Genomic DNA, 18,912 nt, shown 5'->3' with positions numbered 1-18,912 from the left:
GAGCAAGAGCCGGATGATGATGCGCTCTCCACTGCTGCCACTGATTCTCTCTTTACCTCTTTGGGAGATAATGGTTCCCTTGTGCCGCCTGACTCTCCTTGCTCTGGCACGTCCTTGGACGATGCCCTCCCGAGCGTGCTTTCTGATGAGAGTGGGGATGGCATGGCAGGTGGGCCCCAATCCTTGCTGGCCACAATTACCTCAGCTTTGGCACAGCGTGGGCTGCAATCGCTGCAGCCTGGTTCTGGGGTGAGCGCCTACTTTAGGCAACCCTCGGTGGACATCTGCTCCCTAATCCCCAAATGTGACGCTTTTGTGGATGAATTTCAAACAGCATTTAAAACGGCGGCCGCACATTTTCATCCCACTTCGGCAGCACGCGCCATGGGTAACATGGCTGATGCGGGCCTGTTCGGATTGGACAAGATGCCATCGGTGGACCCCTGCGTCGCATCTCTGGTGGTCTCCCCAGACGAAGCAGTGCATCCTCAGGTACGCTGCCCGAGTAAGGCCTGTAGGCGCACTAACGACGATCTGGTCAGGGCCTATAACCACACGGCACGCATTGGACGAATTGACAAGACAATTTCCCACCTCCTGCTGGCCGCCCAGTCTTCTCTGCTCCAGACGGGTGCAGATCCAGCCGTACGTGAGGCCATTGAGGCTACTCTGCAAGGTGTTGGTTTCATGACCCAGGAGTTGGGTCGTCTCATGGCAGTGTTGGTGCGCGCCCGCCGTCAGGTCTGGCTTTCTCAAACACCGCTCCCAGATGCATGCAGAGCCACCTTACGTGAGCTCCCCCTCATACCTGGCCAACTTTTTGGGCCAGCGGCCAAGGACGCCTTGGAACGCCGCGCTCTAGTGTCTGAGTCGCGGAGGCAGCAAGTGGGCATACCCCAGACGACTCGTTTCCGGGCACCACAGCACCCTACACCACGGCGTGACTTTTCATCACCTCAGGGTGCCGCACCTCCCCGGCGCAGAGAGAACAGGCATGCTCCCAGGGGCCCTGCACCGTTTCGCCGCCAACCCTACCCAATGCCTCACCCTACCCCCACTAACGCTGGGGCGAAGCCCAACCGCACACCCCGCTGAGGGCCCCGGGCCATCGGTTGGACTGTACACAGAAACTCAGCTGGCTGCATGGGCCAAAATCGTTTGCGACCCATGGGTTCTAAAAACAGTGTCAGAGGGTTACAGACTGCAGTTCAAACATCAGCCCCCTCCAAGGGCCTGCCTCAGGCCCACAACTGTAAAAAGTTCAACGCAATCTCTTGTTCTTCAGGCAGAGATAACCGTTCTTCTACAGAAAGGAGCCATAGAGGAAGTAGAGTGTTCTCCTACGTTCGACGGCTTCTGTTCAGTTTACTTTGTCGTTCCAAAAAAAGACGGTGGGTTCCGTCCAATACTAGATCTGCGGGGCTTAAACAAATATCTAAAAAAACTACCATTCAAAATGCTGCGCACGGCAGATGTGCTGAAGGTAATCTCTCCAGCCGAGTGGTTCACGACCCTGGACCTAAAGGATGCTTATTTTCACATCCCGGTAGCACAAGCACATCGCTGTTTCCTCCGTTTTGCCTTCCTGGACCATCTGTACCAATTTAGAGTACTTCCCTTCGGCCTCGCACTATCACCAAGAGTGTTCTCGAGATGCATGCAGGCAGTACTGTCACCTCTCATGGAGTCAGGTATGAAGATCCTGCCATACCTGGACGACTGGCTGGTATGCTCCCAGTCAAGGGAACACAGCCTGGCAGATATAGCAGCTCTTCAGAGACATGTCTCAGAACTGGGGTTGACAGTCAATCGAGAGAAGAGCTCACTCGTTCCAAGCCAATCGGTGCAATTCATTGGCATGATTCTCGATTCACAGACAATGACCGCGACCCTGACCAGGCGGCGTGTGACGGACATCACATCATTAGTGTCACGGGTGCGTTTGGGACAAAGCCTACGTTTCAGACTGCTGCTGCGCATCCAGGGTATGCTCACAGCAGCAGCCCAGATTCTCCCCTTGAGCCTACTGGAGCTGCGGCCTCTGCAAATGTGGCTAACTGGCCTCGGCCTCAATGTAGTCTTTCACAAGAATACACTCATCCTTATTACCGAACAGTGCATATCTGCTCTCAGCCGATGGCAACAACAGACCTTTTTAACATCAGGTGTGCCACTGGGTGCAGCACCCACACACAGGGAAGTTGTGACTACAGACGCCTCTCTTACAGGTTGGGGCGCAGTGTGGCAACACAGAGCAGTCAGTGGTTTGTGGAGCAAACAGCAGATGACCGAACACGTCAATCTTCTTGAGCTCAGAGCAGTACACCTGGCTCTAAGGCACCTTCATGCCGTTCCTACAGGGACGCCATGTGCTCATCCAGTCAGACAACATGACGACGGTGTACAACATCAATCATCAGGGGGGAACACAATCTCCCCCCGCTTTCCGCTTGACCCAGTGTCTGTTAAAATGGGCTTTTCCCAAACTAGCGTCACTTAGGGCAGTCCACCTACCAGGGAAACTGAACTCGGTGGCGGACTCACTGTCACGACAACAGCTCGATCCGGGAGAGTGGTGCCTGAACCCACAGGTAGTGCAGCAGATATGGGATCGCTTTGGCACAGCAGCGGTGGACTTGTTTGCCAACAAGGGGTCCACACATTGCCGAATGTGGTTCTCTCGCATGCAGGAGAGCGAAGCGCTGGGCCTGGATGCCTTAGCGCACGACTGGCCGGACGAACTGCTTTATGCCTTTCCACCAATTCCACTCCTATTGGAGGTGCTACTTTGAATACGCCAGTGCAGGCACCGTGTTCTGTTAGTGGCACCACAGTGGCCAGCGAGACCGTGGTTTGCAATACTCCATTCCCTGCTGATAGGAACTCCATGGCAATTACCACACAGAAGGGATCTATTGTCTCAGATGGAGGGCAAAGTTTGGCACCCCTGCCCGGAACGTCTCCAGTTGTGGGTGTGGCCTTTGGGTCCGACGACCCCCTATTAGAGTGTGATCCTGCGGTTGTCAACACATTAAAAAATGCAAGGGCCCCCTCAACTAGGTTATTGTATGAAAACCGCTGGAAGCTATTCATTAACTGGTGTGAAGCTTTAGGGGTTTCTCCCACATGCTGTCCTGTGCCCTTGTTGTTAAGATTCCTACAGAAACTTCTTGATGAGGGTAAATCCCCATCTACCGTGAAAGTTTACGTAGCAGCTATCTCTGCAAAACATGTTAAAGTGGATGGTTCGACTATTGGTTCGCATAGTCTTATTCGTACTTTTCTTAAGGGTGCTAGGCACCTCCACCCCTACAGAGCCCCTCGCAGCCCACAGTGGGACTTACATCAGGTTCTGGACTCTCTGTGTAAGGCTCCCTTCGAGCCCCTGGTTGAAGCAGATATGAAATGGGTTTCCTTGAAGACTGTTTTTCTGTTGGCAATAGTCTCTGCAAAACGTGTGAGTGAGTTGCATGCACTGTAAGTCAGCCCAGATTGTATGAGATGGAGACCAGAGCTCTCTGGTGTCACACTATGGCCAAACCCAGCCTTTCTGCCAAAAGTCCTATCTCCATCCTTTGTTAACCAATCCATTGAGCTTGCTGCTTATGAGGAACGCATATGCTTATGCCCTGTGCGAGCCTTGAGGCACTATGTGTCAAAGACCGAATCCACAAGACGGTCGGACCGACTGTTTGTTGCTTATGGAGGTTGTACAATTGGTTCACCTGTGTCTAAGCAGCGACTTTCACACTGGGTTTGTGAGGTGATTTCTCTTGCACACAAATCAGCTGGTAACCTGTCATTAGGCAGTGTCATTTGCCACAACACCAGAAGCCTGGCTACCTCATGGGCAGCCCTGAGGGGAACTCCACTATCAGAAATTTGTGCAGCAGCAACATGGTCCAGCCCATCGACATTTACTAGATTTTATAGTGTTAATGTAGCATCGCCTAAAGGCCTCGGCCCTGCCATTCTTTCAACCACACAGCAAAATTGATTGGCACACTCGTCCTCATGACAGTGCTGGTATATGTCATCCACAGGCTACGCCGCCTCTGGCGGTCAGGAGGCATGAAATAGAACGCTAGTTACGAATGTAACTGTGGTTCTATGAATGCCGGATGACCGCCAGAGTGCCCAGTCACTCGGACATCGCATCCGCGAGAAGTTTTCCGAGGAAGGATGACGTGCTACAGGGCTTCTTGAGCATGAGGTACGTCATCACGACTACTTTGTTGGTATAAGTCTCGACCTACGCTATGCGAAGGATATCATTCACAGGCTACGCCGCCTCTGGCAGTCATCCGGCATTCATAGAACCACAGTTACATTCGTAACTAGCGTTCTCTACTGTACTGTCGGCTCGAGGGATGGAACCAACACTCGATTATAATAAAATCCTTGATGAAAATTTCATGTAATCAAATACTCTACATGCTAAAGGCATCAGGAGTTTAAATCAGATGCAGCTCCGTTTATTTATTTACACTCAGCTTTTTTTTTAATGTAATGCTTCTTGTTTAACAAATAACAGCTACTTTAGTAGTTCCTTTTAACTAGATTTTTTTTACCTTTACTGAAATAAAGGTTCTAAAAAACATAAGAACCTTTATTTTTACTTGTGCACTTTTTCCTCAAACCGTCTCTGATGATAACAAGGATCAGCCGTGATTACCTCGCCCATGACAGAGTAAGTTAACAATCTAGTGTCTAGACGGTTCCACCGATTGACTTCATATTTTCAGGGTACCGTAGGTGGGCAATGGTCCGTAGATTACCTGATTAAATTTTAGGGGTAATCGGATCAAGGTAAAGCTCAAGGTCACCAGAAAGGTCAACCTTTCGGTCAAGATAACATACAGTGGTGCTTGAAAGTTTGTGGACTCTTTAGAATTTTCTAGATTTCTGCATAAACATGACCTAAAATATCATCAGATTTTCACACAAGTCCTAAAAGTTGATAAAGAGAACCCAGTTAAACAAATGAGACAAAAATATTATACTTGGTCATTTATTTATTGAGGAAAATGATCCAATATTACATATCTGTGAGTGGCAAAAGTATGTGAACCTTTGCTTTCAGTATCTGGTGTGACCCCCTTGTGCAGCAATAACTGCAACTAAACGTTTGCGGGAACTGCTGATCAGTCCTGCACACCGGCTTGGAGGAATTTTAGCCCATTCCTCCGTACAGAACAGCTTCAACTCTGGGATGGTGGTGGGTTTCCTCACATGAACTGCTCGCTTCAGGTCTTTCCACAACATTTCAATTGGATTAAGGTCAGGACTTTGACGTGGCCATTCCAAAACATTAACTTTATTCTTCTTATGCTAGAATGCAGTGTTTTCCTTTCTCCAAACATAACGCTTCTCATTTAAACCAAAAAGTTCTATTTTGGTCTCATCTGTCCACAAAATATTTTTCCAATAGCCTTCTGGCTTGTCCACTTGATCTTTAGCAAACTGCAGATGAACAGCAATGTTCTTTTTGGAGAGCAGTGGCTTTCTCCTTGCAACCCTGCCATGCACACCATTGTTGTTCAGTGTTCTCCTGATGGTGGACTCATGAACATTAACATTAGCCAATGTGAGCGAGGCCTTCAGTTGCTTAGAAGTTACCCTGGGGTCCTTTGTGACCTTGCCAACTATTACATGCCTTGCTCTTGAAGTGATCTTTGTTGATTGACCACTCCTGTGCAGGGTAACAATGCTCTTGAATTTCCTCCATTTGTACACAATCTGTCTGACTGTGGATCGGTGGAGTCCAAACTCTTTAGAGATGGTTTTGTAACCTTTTCCAGCCTGATGAGCATCAACAACGCTTTTTCTGAGGTCCTCAGAAATCTCCTTTGTTCATGCCATGATACACTTCCACAAACATGTGTTGTGAAGATCAGACGTTGATAGATCCCTGTTCTTTAAATAAAACAGGGTGCCCACTGACACCTGACTGTCATTCCATTGACTGAAAACACCTGACTCTAATTTCACCTTCAAATTAACTGCCAATCCTAGAGGTTCATGTATTTTTGCCATTCATATTGGATCATTTTCTTCAATAAATGAATGACCCAGTATTATAATTTTGTCTCATTTGTTTAACTGGGTTCTCTTTATCTACTTTTAGGACTTGTGTGAAAATCTGGTGATGTTTTAGGTCATATTTATGCAGAAATATAGAAAATTCTAAAGGGTTCACAAACTTTCAAGCACCACTGTATTTTCCATTATAACTCAAAAGGTTGCTGACAGACAAATGTTTACTATTATGAGCATATAGGAACTCCCACATGGCCTTTCATTTGGCATCATGATCATGGTTCATGATAGCCAGACGTTTACCATCATCAACATATAATAAGTCCCATATGGGCTTTCAGTTGCCACCATGACCTTTGACCTTGAATAACTCTGAAATGCCAAACTGAAGGTCATGGATTTTCATAGGACCATAACCTGACAGCTGATGATTGAGAAATATTAGCATTATCGATATATAGGTATAAAATAAGTGCTGCCGGACAAGGTTTGTTTTTCCTGGCAACACTTGTTTTATCTTTGCTAAACTGAATTACTACAGTTGTGGAATAGGGCTGTTAACTGTATTTTTATTATTTACTGTTTGATCTCAAACAAATTAAGAACGCAAGAAATGGCACTACTTAACTGTTGATGAGATAGACCTGTTAACTGAAAAGCATTCCAGGTGACTACCTCATGAAGCTGGTTAAGATAATACCAATAGTGTCCAAAGCGTCATCAAGGTAAACAGTAGTTACTTTGAAGAATCTAAAATATGAAACTTTTTTTTAAACACTTTTTTGTTTGCCACATAATTCCATCTATGTTCCATATGTTACTTCTCACTTTTGATGTCTTCATAATTGTTCTACAGTGTAGAAAATAGTCACAATACAGAAACACCTATGAATGAGTAGAGTAGGGGTGTCCAAACTTTTGACTGGTACTGTAGATAATTAAAGGAGATACACAGAGCCATGGCCTCACTTTTTGTTTATAAATGCCTTGAGACCTCAAGAATGGCACAGGAATATTTTTAAGCGTTAACAATAAATCTAATATAGTAATTTTTACGATTAAAATTATTCATATAGGTAGCGGTCTGAGTGAATGACCTTGATGTCCGTAACGTCACAGCAGGAAGGCTATCGGTCTCATCGCCATTTCCTCTATACTAAAACACAGAGCTGACTGCAACTTCGATCCTCCGTTTTGAGCTAATTTATCACCATGCCATGTAGATGTGTTGCTGGCGGGTACAGCAACACGACAGAAGGTGGATTTACGTTGCATTCATGGCCCGAGAATGTTAAAACTGCAAAGATTTGGACATGTTTTGCGAGAAGTTCACGGGCACATTGGGCGCCCATGAAGTGGTCTCTCCTCTGCTCTGCACATTTTACTGAGGACTCGTACAAGACCTCTGATCTGTTGAGGAGCGCTGGCTATAAGCCCGTACTGAAAAAGGGTGCAGTACCAACAATTAAAGGAAAAGAAAACTACAAGAAAAGGAAAGTATTTATTTTATTTATTTTTTAAAAAAAGGAAAGTAAGTAAGTTGCACCAGTTCTCCCAAAGTGTGAGCTGATGGTTGTTGGTAAAACCCGGGATGAAATGGGACGGGGCGTGACACATTATCGCTCGAGCAGTGACCTCCCCGCAATTGCTGCTAAAACAGGTGACGTCCCGTCCCAGGTTTTAGTAATTGCCTGAGCCAAGCAGTAATGGCAGAGTGGTCAGTATGGAGAATGAGTGGGCCAGCCGTCTGATTTCTCCGCTGGATATGATTGCCTCAGCAGCAATATCTCACCCTTATGTGGAAGAAGCGAATGAACAAACAACTAAAAGTCAGACTGTTTCAAAACAATCGGCCACAAGATCAGCCTTCAAGAAGCAAGAACACAGACGGGTAAGCTCCGACTCTCATTTGGATGCAAAACAACAAAAACAACACGTTGTTTACCTGCATTTAGATTAATACATGTAACTTGTATTGTGTATTTAAGTTACCGGTATAACATTATTTAATTTGCTTCAGAATGTGATTGTCTCAGTTCATCTGATTATTTAATTAGCCTTTTATGTTTTATCAGTGAAAATGCATTCATGTACATGTATGTTGCATAAGTTATAACACCTATCCTGTTTTAATGAGAGTCAACCCACAATCAATGAAGTCAAATCAGTCTTAGTTGAGCAAGTTGGTAAGGGTATTTCTTACTTTCACCAAAAATTTTTATTTATATGACTTGGGTCTATAGCTGTGGAAGGCCTCGGCCTTAAAACCGGTTACTGCTGTGACGTCACGCGCTCATGCATGGCTAGCTCATTGGGGCAGCTCGAATGCCAACTTTGCGGTCGATTTTAACTCTTAAAAAAATATATATTTTTTTTATTCCCATTTATGCAGCATACAAGAGTTAAGGATGGAGATACTATCCACTCAGAAATTTATTTAAAAATAAAGGTTCTGCGTATCTCCTTTGAAAGACTGTATATACATGATAAAAAAACACAGTAATTGTTGGGAATTTATCATTTACAAAAATCAGAATTAGGATAAAACAGAAGATTTTATATAGCACTTACATGTAGCAATTCTCAAGCAACAAATGTTAACAATGATCTGGACAAGTACGTTTCAAGGTGCCATGTGAGATCAACTACTCGATTATTATTTGAAGGAATATCAAAATAATTGATAGTGACAGCCTTTTTCACAAACAGCCCCTGTAAAAACAAAATGGGCCAAACGTCAGACCTTCTCTGTATGAGCCTGCTGATGGAGTAAAAATGATCAATGGTCCTCCAAGCAATTTCATTCTAAAAGAAGGAACAACCCCCCTTTTCTAAACACTATTTATTACCTGCACCCAGAACTGCTATATGTTCAGGTGACTGCAGCAGCAGTGTTTGCACCGATGCAAGACAACATACATGCATCCATCTCTGGTAAATATTTTTTCATACGAACCACAACCGTGACATATTTTTCAATGTCATTTGTGAGGAAATGAAAGAACTGTTTCGATAAATTTGAGTAGTTTTTCTTTCTGAACGTGTCTATATAATAATAAAAAAAAAAAATCACACGTTGGCTTGAAGATATGAAGTTTATCTTCTCGTGTTGAAAAACTCGCATTTTTCATACGAAATACATCACAGTGACGTATTTAAATAATATTGGCTGGCTTTTTTCATGGTATATCAGATATATTCCATGCAGCTAGCATGATATTGAATGAGTCGAGGACGAGGAGGTGAAAGGAATATAGCCGATATACCATGAAAAAAAAAGCCAGCCTAAATTATTATTATTATTATACATACACATTCCTTTTGGGTGTTCAACGCATCTTTCTCTTTCAAAATTCTCTCAGAATCTTCTGTATTTAATGACGCAAACCTGGCAGCCATGTTTGTTTACAAATTTTCACAGTTACTCGCTAGTGCAGAAGTTTTACGTCTCTGACGTGTGACATCATGTTGTCTTGACAACCATGCAATATCGTAAACCACATTCAACGCTCATTCTCCATTGGGTAGAGTGACGTAATACAAGTAGGATAAGCGATATGCTAACAATATTGCAAGCTGTCAAACCAAATGAATGAAACCCACTAGAAGGGAATAGAACACATTTTTATTCCATTGGAAAAAGTGTCCTGTGTGCATAATAATTTCCAATATTTCACTCTGATGACGTCACTCCCAGTGTTTTCCCGCTGACTGGATGTGCGCTGTCAAAATGATGAACCGGTTCAAAACAAGACCAATTGTGAGCTACTGCTCACTTACGTATCCCCCCACTCTCGCTTATATCAGAATGCAAGCAATCGATGGAATAGGACACTTATTATGAATGTTGACTTCAACAAATAATTAACCCTGAAACAAGTGAGTAAAGAGCAGTGTCTCTCCCCAGGGATTTCAAATAGCATCCCGGTAAACTGCCATTTTGAAATAGCATTTAGCTTCTTGAAATAGCGTCAAAATCCACCCGATATGTTTCGCAAATACATTCAGTCGGTAAACAGGAAGTCGATGTGCGACAGACCTGAAAACAGTCTACATGGTATAGAACCCCAAGCTGAAGCTCGGTACCAAATATCATGCAGTTGTGATTTGTAGTTGCTGATTAAAGTGTTATGAAAATTTTGCAAATCCACGCTATACTGAAAAAAATGATATCTTAGTAAGTGAAAAAAATCTTGAAAATAGTTGAAACGATCTAGCATTTCCTATTAGAAGAATACAAGACACCAATTCTGAGATTATTAAACCTGCGGTAGTTCTAGATTGCAACCAACTTATTCGAAGATGTCTTATCAAGTAAAAATATCTGTCCAAGCAGCAAGATAATTTCACAAGTATGAAGTAATTTTCTCCTCAAATTCAGTTTTCAATTTTTGCAGTGTATGTGTTTCGTAAATGCATTCAGTCGGTAAACAGGAAGTCGATGTGCGACAGACCTGAAAACGGTACACACGGTATAGAACCCCAAGCTGAAGCTCGGTACCAAATATCAAGCAGTTGTGATTTGTAGGTGCTGAGAAAACTGTTACAAAAATTTTGTAAATCCATGCTATACGTTTCCTAAATACATTCAGTTGGTAAACAGGAAGTTGATGTGTGACAGACCTGAAAATGATATACAAGGTACGGTACAGAACCCCAAGCTGAAGTTTGGTACCAAGTGGCTATGATGTGTGGTTGCTGAGAAAAAGGGTGTTTCGGAGGGAAAACAGTATGCCCCCCCCCCCCCCCCCCCCCCTTCAGAGCAGGGGGTATAATAATAATAATAATTAAAATTCTTTTGATTAACTTGCACATTTTTTGTGGGTGTGTCGATATAATATAAAGAACATTACATGATGGCGTGAAGATATGAAGTTTATCATCTTGTGTTGAAAATATTATAACTCGTTCGCTTTGCTCACTTGTGAATATGTTCACTACTCGAAGATAAACTTCATATCTTCACGCAACTCTGTAATATCATATTTTACGTATATCTATCACTGCTAGTGTCAGGGGCATCACCAAGGGATTGGGGCCCACAAAGTGCTTGGCCCCTTAATCGCTGCTTACAGCTGTATTTTTATTGTCTCATCATCTCTTAAAACTTATCACCACAATAATGCTGGTCAAAAAAAAAAAAAGAGCTAAAGTAGTGAAGCAGAATATCCACTTCTGTCTACACACATTGCATTCAGATCATATTTCTAACAGTTTTCCGACACCCATCACAAACATTTAACAAACGTTTCAGCACAGTTAAACATTCGACATGGTAAGATTTCATTTACTCTTCCAGGAGTCTCAGTCAGTAAATTTACATGGACGCTAATGTTCCACCATTATTCTGAACATGACAATATTCAGGATTTGATAGAGGCCATGTAAAACAGCATATTCCGCTTGGAATTTGGCCTTGTTCTGAATTTAGCACTTTTCTGATTAAGGCACGTTGGATAGGTCGATATTATTCGGGTTTTAGTAGCATTCTTTGGACATGTATACAGCGCATTTGGAATACAAGTCTCACACCACGGTACCTGAGCGAACTTCTGGTCCTTTATGACCCGCCACGCCTACTTAGATGAAAAGGTGCAGGCTATCTGCTGGTACCTCGTATAGTGAAGGCGACATCAGGGGGCAGAGCCTTTTCTTACAAAGCCCCACAGTTATGGAACAGCCTTCCAAGTAATGTTCGGGAATCAGACACAGTCTCAGTGTTTAAGTCTAGGCTGAAAACATATCTGTTTAGTCAAGCCTTTTGTTAATGGTGTTTATGAGGTAAAGGTGTAGATCTGGAGGGTCCTCAGACAGAGTGTTTTGGTAAACTGGGATGTATGGATGCTGTCAGTCCCCACTCGCTTGCTCACTCAAGTTTATTGACGGTGTAGTGGCTGGCTGCTTTATGTCCCGGGGCTCCCTCATGCCTGTGTTACCTTCTGGCTCTCCCCTTTTAGTTATGCTGTCATAGTTAGTTGCCGGAGTCCCTGGTTGTACTCAGTGCAATATGTATACTGCTCCTACTTATTCAGGTGACACTGGGCATACCTAACAACCTGTGTTTTCGCTCCCCCCCCAAATCTGTCCCTCTGAGTTACATGTCGGTCCTGGGATCGAGATGCTGACCTCTTCTGCTCCTCGGATCTGCCTGATCCATCCTGGTGCCCTGTGTCTGGTTGGAGTCTCATCGCATCGCTCCTGTGGAGGATGGCCCCATATAGACAGTTGAAAGTCACACCTGGAGGGCGCTCTGGACTCTTACAGTAATGCGTTTATGGCTGAGGACTACAGTTGACTTGCTAACTTTAGGACTGCAGTTGTCATGAACAGTTTTGCACTCAAGTTTCCATCAATGAAGAGTTACATCAACAACGAAACTGTCTTCATGTTAAAACTGTTAATGTTATAGTCATGTTGTCTGTTGTTGCCCAAATGACGATGGGTTCCCTTTTGAGTCTGGTTCCTCTCGAGGTTTCTTCCTCATGTCGTCTGAGGGAGTTTTTCCTTGCCACCATCGCCACAGGCTTGCTCATTGGGGATAGATTAGGGATAAAATTAGCTCATGTTTAAAGTCGTTCAAATTCTGTAAAGCTGCTTTGCAACAACGTTTATTGTTAAAAGCACTATACAAATAAACTTGACTTGACTGGAGTTTTTACAGCAGTTTGACTGCGACGCACGGCATCTTGCCTGTTTACAGTCAGCTCTGTCCGTTGGATACTGTAAGATTGTGTGTGTTCTCGTGCATAGCTGTCCTGAGCTTTATGACCCTTTCACACCCTGGTAAACGTGCATAATCAACACGGGGTGTTTGACATTAATTGCAGTATCCATGGCTGCATGTAAACAGGAATATTAATGGAACATTAATTTTCATTAGCAGTGTAAACAGCTTAGAAGGGATACTCACTTTTTCCGAATAAGGGTAAACACTGGAATACTTTGTGCATTCAAATGTAGTGATTGAACTCTGGATTCAAATAGAATAGGCTTCAAACAAACACACAAACAAACAAACAAACAAAACCATCAAATTGGTTCTCGCCTTTGAACATCATTTATAAAACCAGTCTGTGAATATTACAAGGCTGTTTAGTTTGTGTTTATTATTCATCATTCATCATGTGCTCCAATTTTCAGACATCTGTTCATGGACCACATTCTCATTTCCTTTTAATCGTTTTACTGTTGCTGGATAAGCACCGCTGAGCAAGGAGATATTTTGGGTAATAGGGTAATAGCTGAGGAGCTTTCTATTTAAAAGTTAAAAACCACATGAAAGACAAAAGGAGCAGAGGCATGGTGGTGCTAGGATTCGGAGCCGAGAGCGCGTTCTACAGCTGCTCCTAAACCGACTTGGCAGCCAGCGAAGGAGGCCGCGACCCGTGGAACGCGTGGGAGGGAAAGCGAAGGGGAAAAGAAAAGGCAAGGAAGGAAAAAAGAGCGGTGGAGATCTCATGAGGCCAAGGCAGAGGTCAAAGCTGTGTTTAACTCAATCAGGCTAAAACGAGTCCTCCCTGCCACAGGTTAATAGAAGGACAGGCCATTAAAAGAACGGCATGGGAGAGAGAGACAGAGAGAGAGAGAGAAAGAAATCGCACAGAAGAAAAAGAACATGGGGAAAAGAGAGGCAGAGGAAAAGCAAGAGATGTGATGAGATAAAGACAGACAGTACACCAGAGAGGTAGTTGAATGAGAGTGAGCGGGCACAAGAGAGAGAGAGAACCTGAGAAAAGAGGGGCATAAATAGCACACTAAATAAAGAGCTAGAGAACAAGTAATGGAGTGAAACAGGCACCTGAGCGCGGAGATGATCCGCAACACCACATCCTGCACCACGCCATGCACTGACAGGCTGCTCGTCCCCACGGCGACTGCCAGCAACTTCTCGATTTGCTCCAACGGCTGTCCATCCAGCGCCATAGTAACAGCCAGCTGGTGAACTTTGACCTCCTCTGATCTGGAAAGGTCAAAGGCCCTACTGTAGTATTGCAGGCGCTCCTAAAGGTAAAGAGAAGAGGAGAGAGGTTAGAGGTGAAAATAAGCAGAAAAATAAATCACAAAGATCCAGAGATGCATTTTAAGGACCTCGTTTACTGGCACATAGTTTTTTTTTTTATTTCTAGCCAAACATCCCTGGTTACTGAGTTAATTAATGTCAACGTCTTCTTCCTTTTCAAGCTAAAAACAAGTCAATCATGTTCATCATTCTACAACAATAAAGATTTATAAATTATCTGTGGCTTAATTTTGTTTAAAAGCAGGTGTGCTTTATCTATTTATATATAAATGTCATTACTGTGCGATGTGTCAGTAATTTTCTTCAACTTCTTATCTTGCAGTCAGGATATACATGCTAAATTCATCATGAATACACTCATACATTTGTGTGTGCGCGCTTAAGCTAGCAGAGTCAGCCATAATCCACCTGCTCCTTTCCTTTCCCCTGCAGCTACACACCTGCCAATCAAATCTAAATACCTCACACTAAGGACGAGAGAGAGAGAGAGAGGTGTACCATTTTGTGTCTGGACAGTTATTATGAGAGTGAGTTACCTAGTGGGACAGTACATATTCTGTGTGTGTGTATAGAGATACCTCCTGGCTGTTTCTGAGTGACAGTGGGAAAGGCTGGTCGAGAGTCTCTAGATGGCTGAGAGACTGCTGCAGGTGAGTGAGGGCGTGGCTAAAATCAAAGGTGTGGTCATGAGCCTCATCGTCTCCGCCCCTTTTTCTGCTTTTTTCACTGATGAGCTTCAGAGCCTTTAGAGCACGTTTGGTGATCTCTGTTCTGACATCAACAGAGAGCTACACACACACACACACACACACAGAGAACATTATATATTCATACATGACAAACATACTAACGTATATGTAAGGAAGAAATAATGTGCGTGTCTCCTGACAATGTAATAATGTGGCTTTCCTCATATTTTCCAAAAAATGTATGCTTCAAAGTTTCTACAAATACACACACAAACTTTTCCTTCTCTCTTTGAGGGGACACTCATTGACAAGGTACTCCCCAACCTATTACCTCAACCATCACAACTAAGCAGCCTCAAACAGCCCTTTGAAAAACCGAAGACCAGCCAAAGTGTCCTCACTAAGGCCCTGTCCACATGGCAACGGATTCAGGTGAATCCGGTACAATTGTTTATCGTTTCGGCCTGGCGTCCACACGGCACCGGCGTTTTGGGTGCCCCAAAACGCAATCTTTTGAGAACGGGTTCCAGAGTGGAAAGATCTGGCAACGTTGCCGTTGCAAAGTCGTCTGGATGAGTAGAACGGATTTGTTTACGATGACGTCACAACCACATGACTGTGAGTGCTTCACGCCGGGTAGAAGTGTAACGAACTCGATGCGAGTTGTCAACAAATCCTATAACTTGGTTCATGAAACGCGCTTACAAAATATTTTCACTGTGAATATTTATTGTGTAATGGTGCAAAGTGAGAGAGAGAGAGAGAGAGAGAGAGAGAGAGAGAGAGAGAGAAAATAGCTCTTAGGGCAGAGTCAATCCCGCCAGCAAAAATAGGGAAAAAAAGGAGCGATCTCACCTCTTCAGATGTTGGTTTAAGTCCTACAATACATTCCTCAAAAAGGGCGTAGAACAACAAATTAATCCATCAACATGTAGCATTCAATTTATTCCGGATCATTAAAGACGCCGCCTTCCGCGTAGAATCATACGTCATCCTCGCCGCCATATTGGATAGGTCAAAGCGGAGAATAAAGATGCCTCATTCATGTGCTGCGTTTAACTGTACCAACAGGTTTACCATCAAACGAGATCACATGGGATTACCTTTCACAGGTGAGACTGGAAAAATACTTTTCATTGTATTTGGTCATTATAACATAATTTTATGAACAGATTTTTCTGACTTTGTGGCTAATATGAAGTCTCACGCATAATAGTTTATGCGCATGCGTCCTTACTTCTTCTATTGTTCTGGTGTCTCCGAAGGGACCGTCTTACAGCGCCCCTAGAGGTGTGGCATGTGTATTGCATCGTTTTCAGCAAGCGTTGCGTTGCCATATGGACCTGATATTTTACTGATCGTTGCCCATTTGGACGCGATATTTTTTAAAATAACATCTTGTTGCCATTGTCGTGTGGATGTAGCCTAAATATCCTAACTCGGTATATATATATATATATATATATATATATATTACACACACAACCCCGATTCCAAAAAAGTTGGGACAAAGTACAAATTGTAAATAAAAACAGAATGCAATGATGTGGAAGTTTCAAAATTCCATATTTTATTCAGAATAGAACATAGATGACATATCAAATGTTTAAACTGAGAAAATGTATCATTTAAAGAGAAAAAGTAGGTGATTTTAAATTTCATGACAACAACACATCTCAAAAAAGTTGGGACAAGGCCATGTTTACCACTGTGAGACATCCCCTTTTCTCTTTACAACAGTCTGTAAACGTCTGGGGACTGAGGAGACAAGTTGCTCAAGTTTAGGGATAGGAATGTTAACCCATTCTTGTCTAATGTAGGATTCTAGTTGCTCAACTGTCTTAGGTCTTTTTTGTCGTATCTTCCGTTTTATGATCCACCAAATGTTTTCTATGGGTGAAAGATCTGGACTGCAGGCTGGCCAGTTCAGTACCCGGACCCTTCTTCTACGCAGCCATGATGCTGTAATTGATGCAGTATGTGGTTTGGCATTGTCATGTTGGAAAATGCAAGGTCTTCCCTGAAAGAGACGTCGTCTGGATGGGAGCATATGTTGCTCTAGAACCTGGATATACCTTTCAGCATTGATGGTGTCTTTCCAGATGTGTAAGCTGCCCATGCCACACGCACTAATGCAACCCCATACCATCAGAGATGCAGGCTTCTGAACTGAGCGCTGATAACTTGGGTCGTCCTTCTCCTCTTTAGTCCGAATGACACGGCGTCCCTGATTTCCATAAAGAACTTCAAATTTTGATTCGTCTGACCACAGAACAGTTTTCCATTTTGCCACAGTCCATTTTAAATGAGCCTTGGCCCAGAGAAGACGTCTATGCTTCTGGATCATGTTTAGATACGGCTTCTTCTTTGAACTACAGAGTTTTAGCTGGCAACAGCGGATGGCATGGTGAATTGTGTTCACAGATAATGTTCTCTGGAAATATTCCTGAGCCCATTTTGTGAGTTCCAATAGAGAAGCATGCCTGTATGTGATGCAGTGCCGTCTAAGTGCCCGAAGATCACGGGCACCCAGTATGGTTTTCCGGCCTTGACCCTTACGCACAGAGATTCTTCCAGATTCTCTGAATCTTTTGATGATATTATGCACTGTAGATGATGATATGTTCAAACTCTTTGCAATTTTACACTGTCGAACTCCTTTCTGATATTGCTCCACTATTTGTGGGCGCAGAATTAGGGGGATTGGTGATCCTCTTCCCATCTTTATTTCTGAGAGCCGCTGCCACTCCAAGATGCTCTTTTTATACCCAGTCATGTTAATGACCTATTGCCAATTGACCTAATGAGTTGCAATTTGGTCCTCCAGCTGTTCCTTTTTTGTACCTTTAACTTTTCCAGCTTCTTATTGCCCCTGTCCCAACTTTTTTGAGATGTGTTGCGGTCATGAAATTTCAAATGAACCAATATTTGCCATGAAATTTCAAAATGTCTCACTTTCGACATCTGATATGTTATCTATGTTCTATTGTGAATACAATATCAGTTTTTGAGATTTGTAAATTATTGCATTCCATTTTTATTTACAATTTGTACTTTGTCCCAAATTTTTTGGAATCGGGGTTTTATATATATATATATATATATATATATATATATATATATATATATATATATATACACACACACACACACACACACACACACACACACACACACACACACACAATCATTTGATCATCAATCATTTGCTAGAATCTTGCAAATAAACATGTCTAAACAAACACGTGTGTGTTTGAGCACACAGTTCTTTAAAGTGGAAGACAGCTGAGAAATGCATGCTGGGATAAAAGGTATAATGAGTTCCTGCTGAGATTGATCAAGTTAACTCCATGCATAGTTTATTAAAAAAAAAAAATCAAGGAAATGGATCAACAAACAGCAAACACACTGAAACCTCAACAATGGCTCCAACAGTGCTCACCTGATTGGCTGCTTCCAGGGAAAAGGTGATGGAATCCAGGAAATGAATTGCATCTAAAGGCAAGAGTCGGTCGAGGTATTTGGCACAGGTGTCATAGGCATGCAAGAAGTCCTGATCTGACTGAGGAGACTTCTTGAGGAGGTGGGAATCGCCCTGCCAGAAGAGCTTGGGAAGCCATGTACCGTGCACGGCGCTGGCTGTGAGAGCACCACCTCCCTTCTGAGGAATCCGAGGTGCCAGTTTCGAGATAGACAGAACGTTCTGGCTGCTCAGCACAGGTTCCAGAGCTTTAAGAGGATCCGAGTCTTCACCTGTCAGATTCTTATAGTCCAGACCTGTCAGATACAGCATGAAATGTATGTTGGAGATACATACATACATACATACACACACACGTCAACTTTGTTTTGTAACCATAGAAACAACTGTACTGTATTCATCTCATCTCATTATCTGTAGCCGCTTTATCCTGTTCTACAGGGTCGCAGGCAAGCTGGAGCCTATCCCAGCTGACTATGGGCGAGGGGCGGGGTACACCCTGGACAAGTCGCCAGGTCATCACAGGGCTGACACATAGACACAGACAACCATTCACACTCACATTCACACCTACGGTCAATTTAGAGTCACCAGTTAACCTAACCTGCATGTCTTTGGACTGTGGGGGAAACCGGAGCACCCGGAGGAAACCCACGCGGACACGGGGAGAACATGCAAACTCC

At 43.4% G+C, this 18,912-nt stretch overlaps 1 protein-coding gene across 2 annotated transcripts in view; it reads right to left on the bottom strand.

Moving 5' to 3' along the window:
• nbas (NBAS subunit of NRZ tethering complex) overlaps window positions 1-18,912 on the bottom strand; it is a 547,303-nt gene that overhangs the window by 159,475 nt on the left and 368,916 nt on the right. For both annotated transcript variants that reach the window (XM_060914124.1, XM_060914123.1), the window contains exons 44-46: window positions 18,191-18,525; window positions 14,638-14,847; window positions 13,838-14,040 (exon numbers count right to left, since the gene is read on the bottom strand). In XM_060914124.1, the coding sequence (XP_060770107.1) occupies window positions 13,838-14,040; window positions 14,638-14,847; window positions 18,191-18,525 (748 nt within the window). The remainder of the gene's footprint in view (window positions 1-13,837; window positions 14,041-14,637; window positions 14,848-18,190; window positions 18,526-18,912) is intronic.

The sequence above is a fragment of the Neoarius graeffei genome, chromosome 2, assembly GCF_027579695.1.
Source record: "Neoarius graeffei isolate fNeoGra1 chromosome 2, fNeoGra1.pri, whole genome shotgun sequence".
NCBI lineage: Eukaryota > Metazoa > Chordata > Actinopteri > Siluriformes > Ariidae > Neoarius > Neoarius graeffei.
Note: the sequence above shows the minus strand (reverse complement) of the source record. Positions and strands in the feature narration are given on the sequence as shown.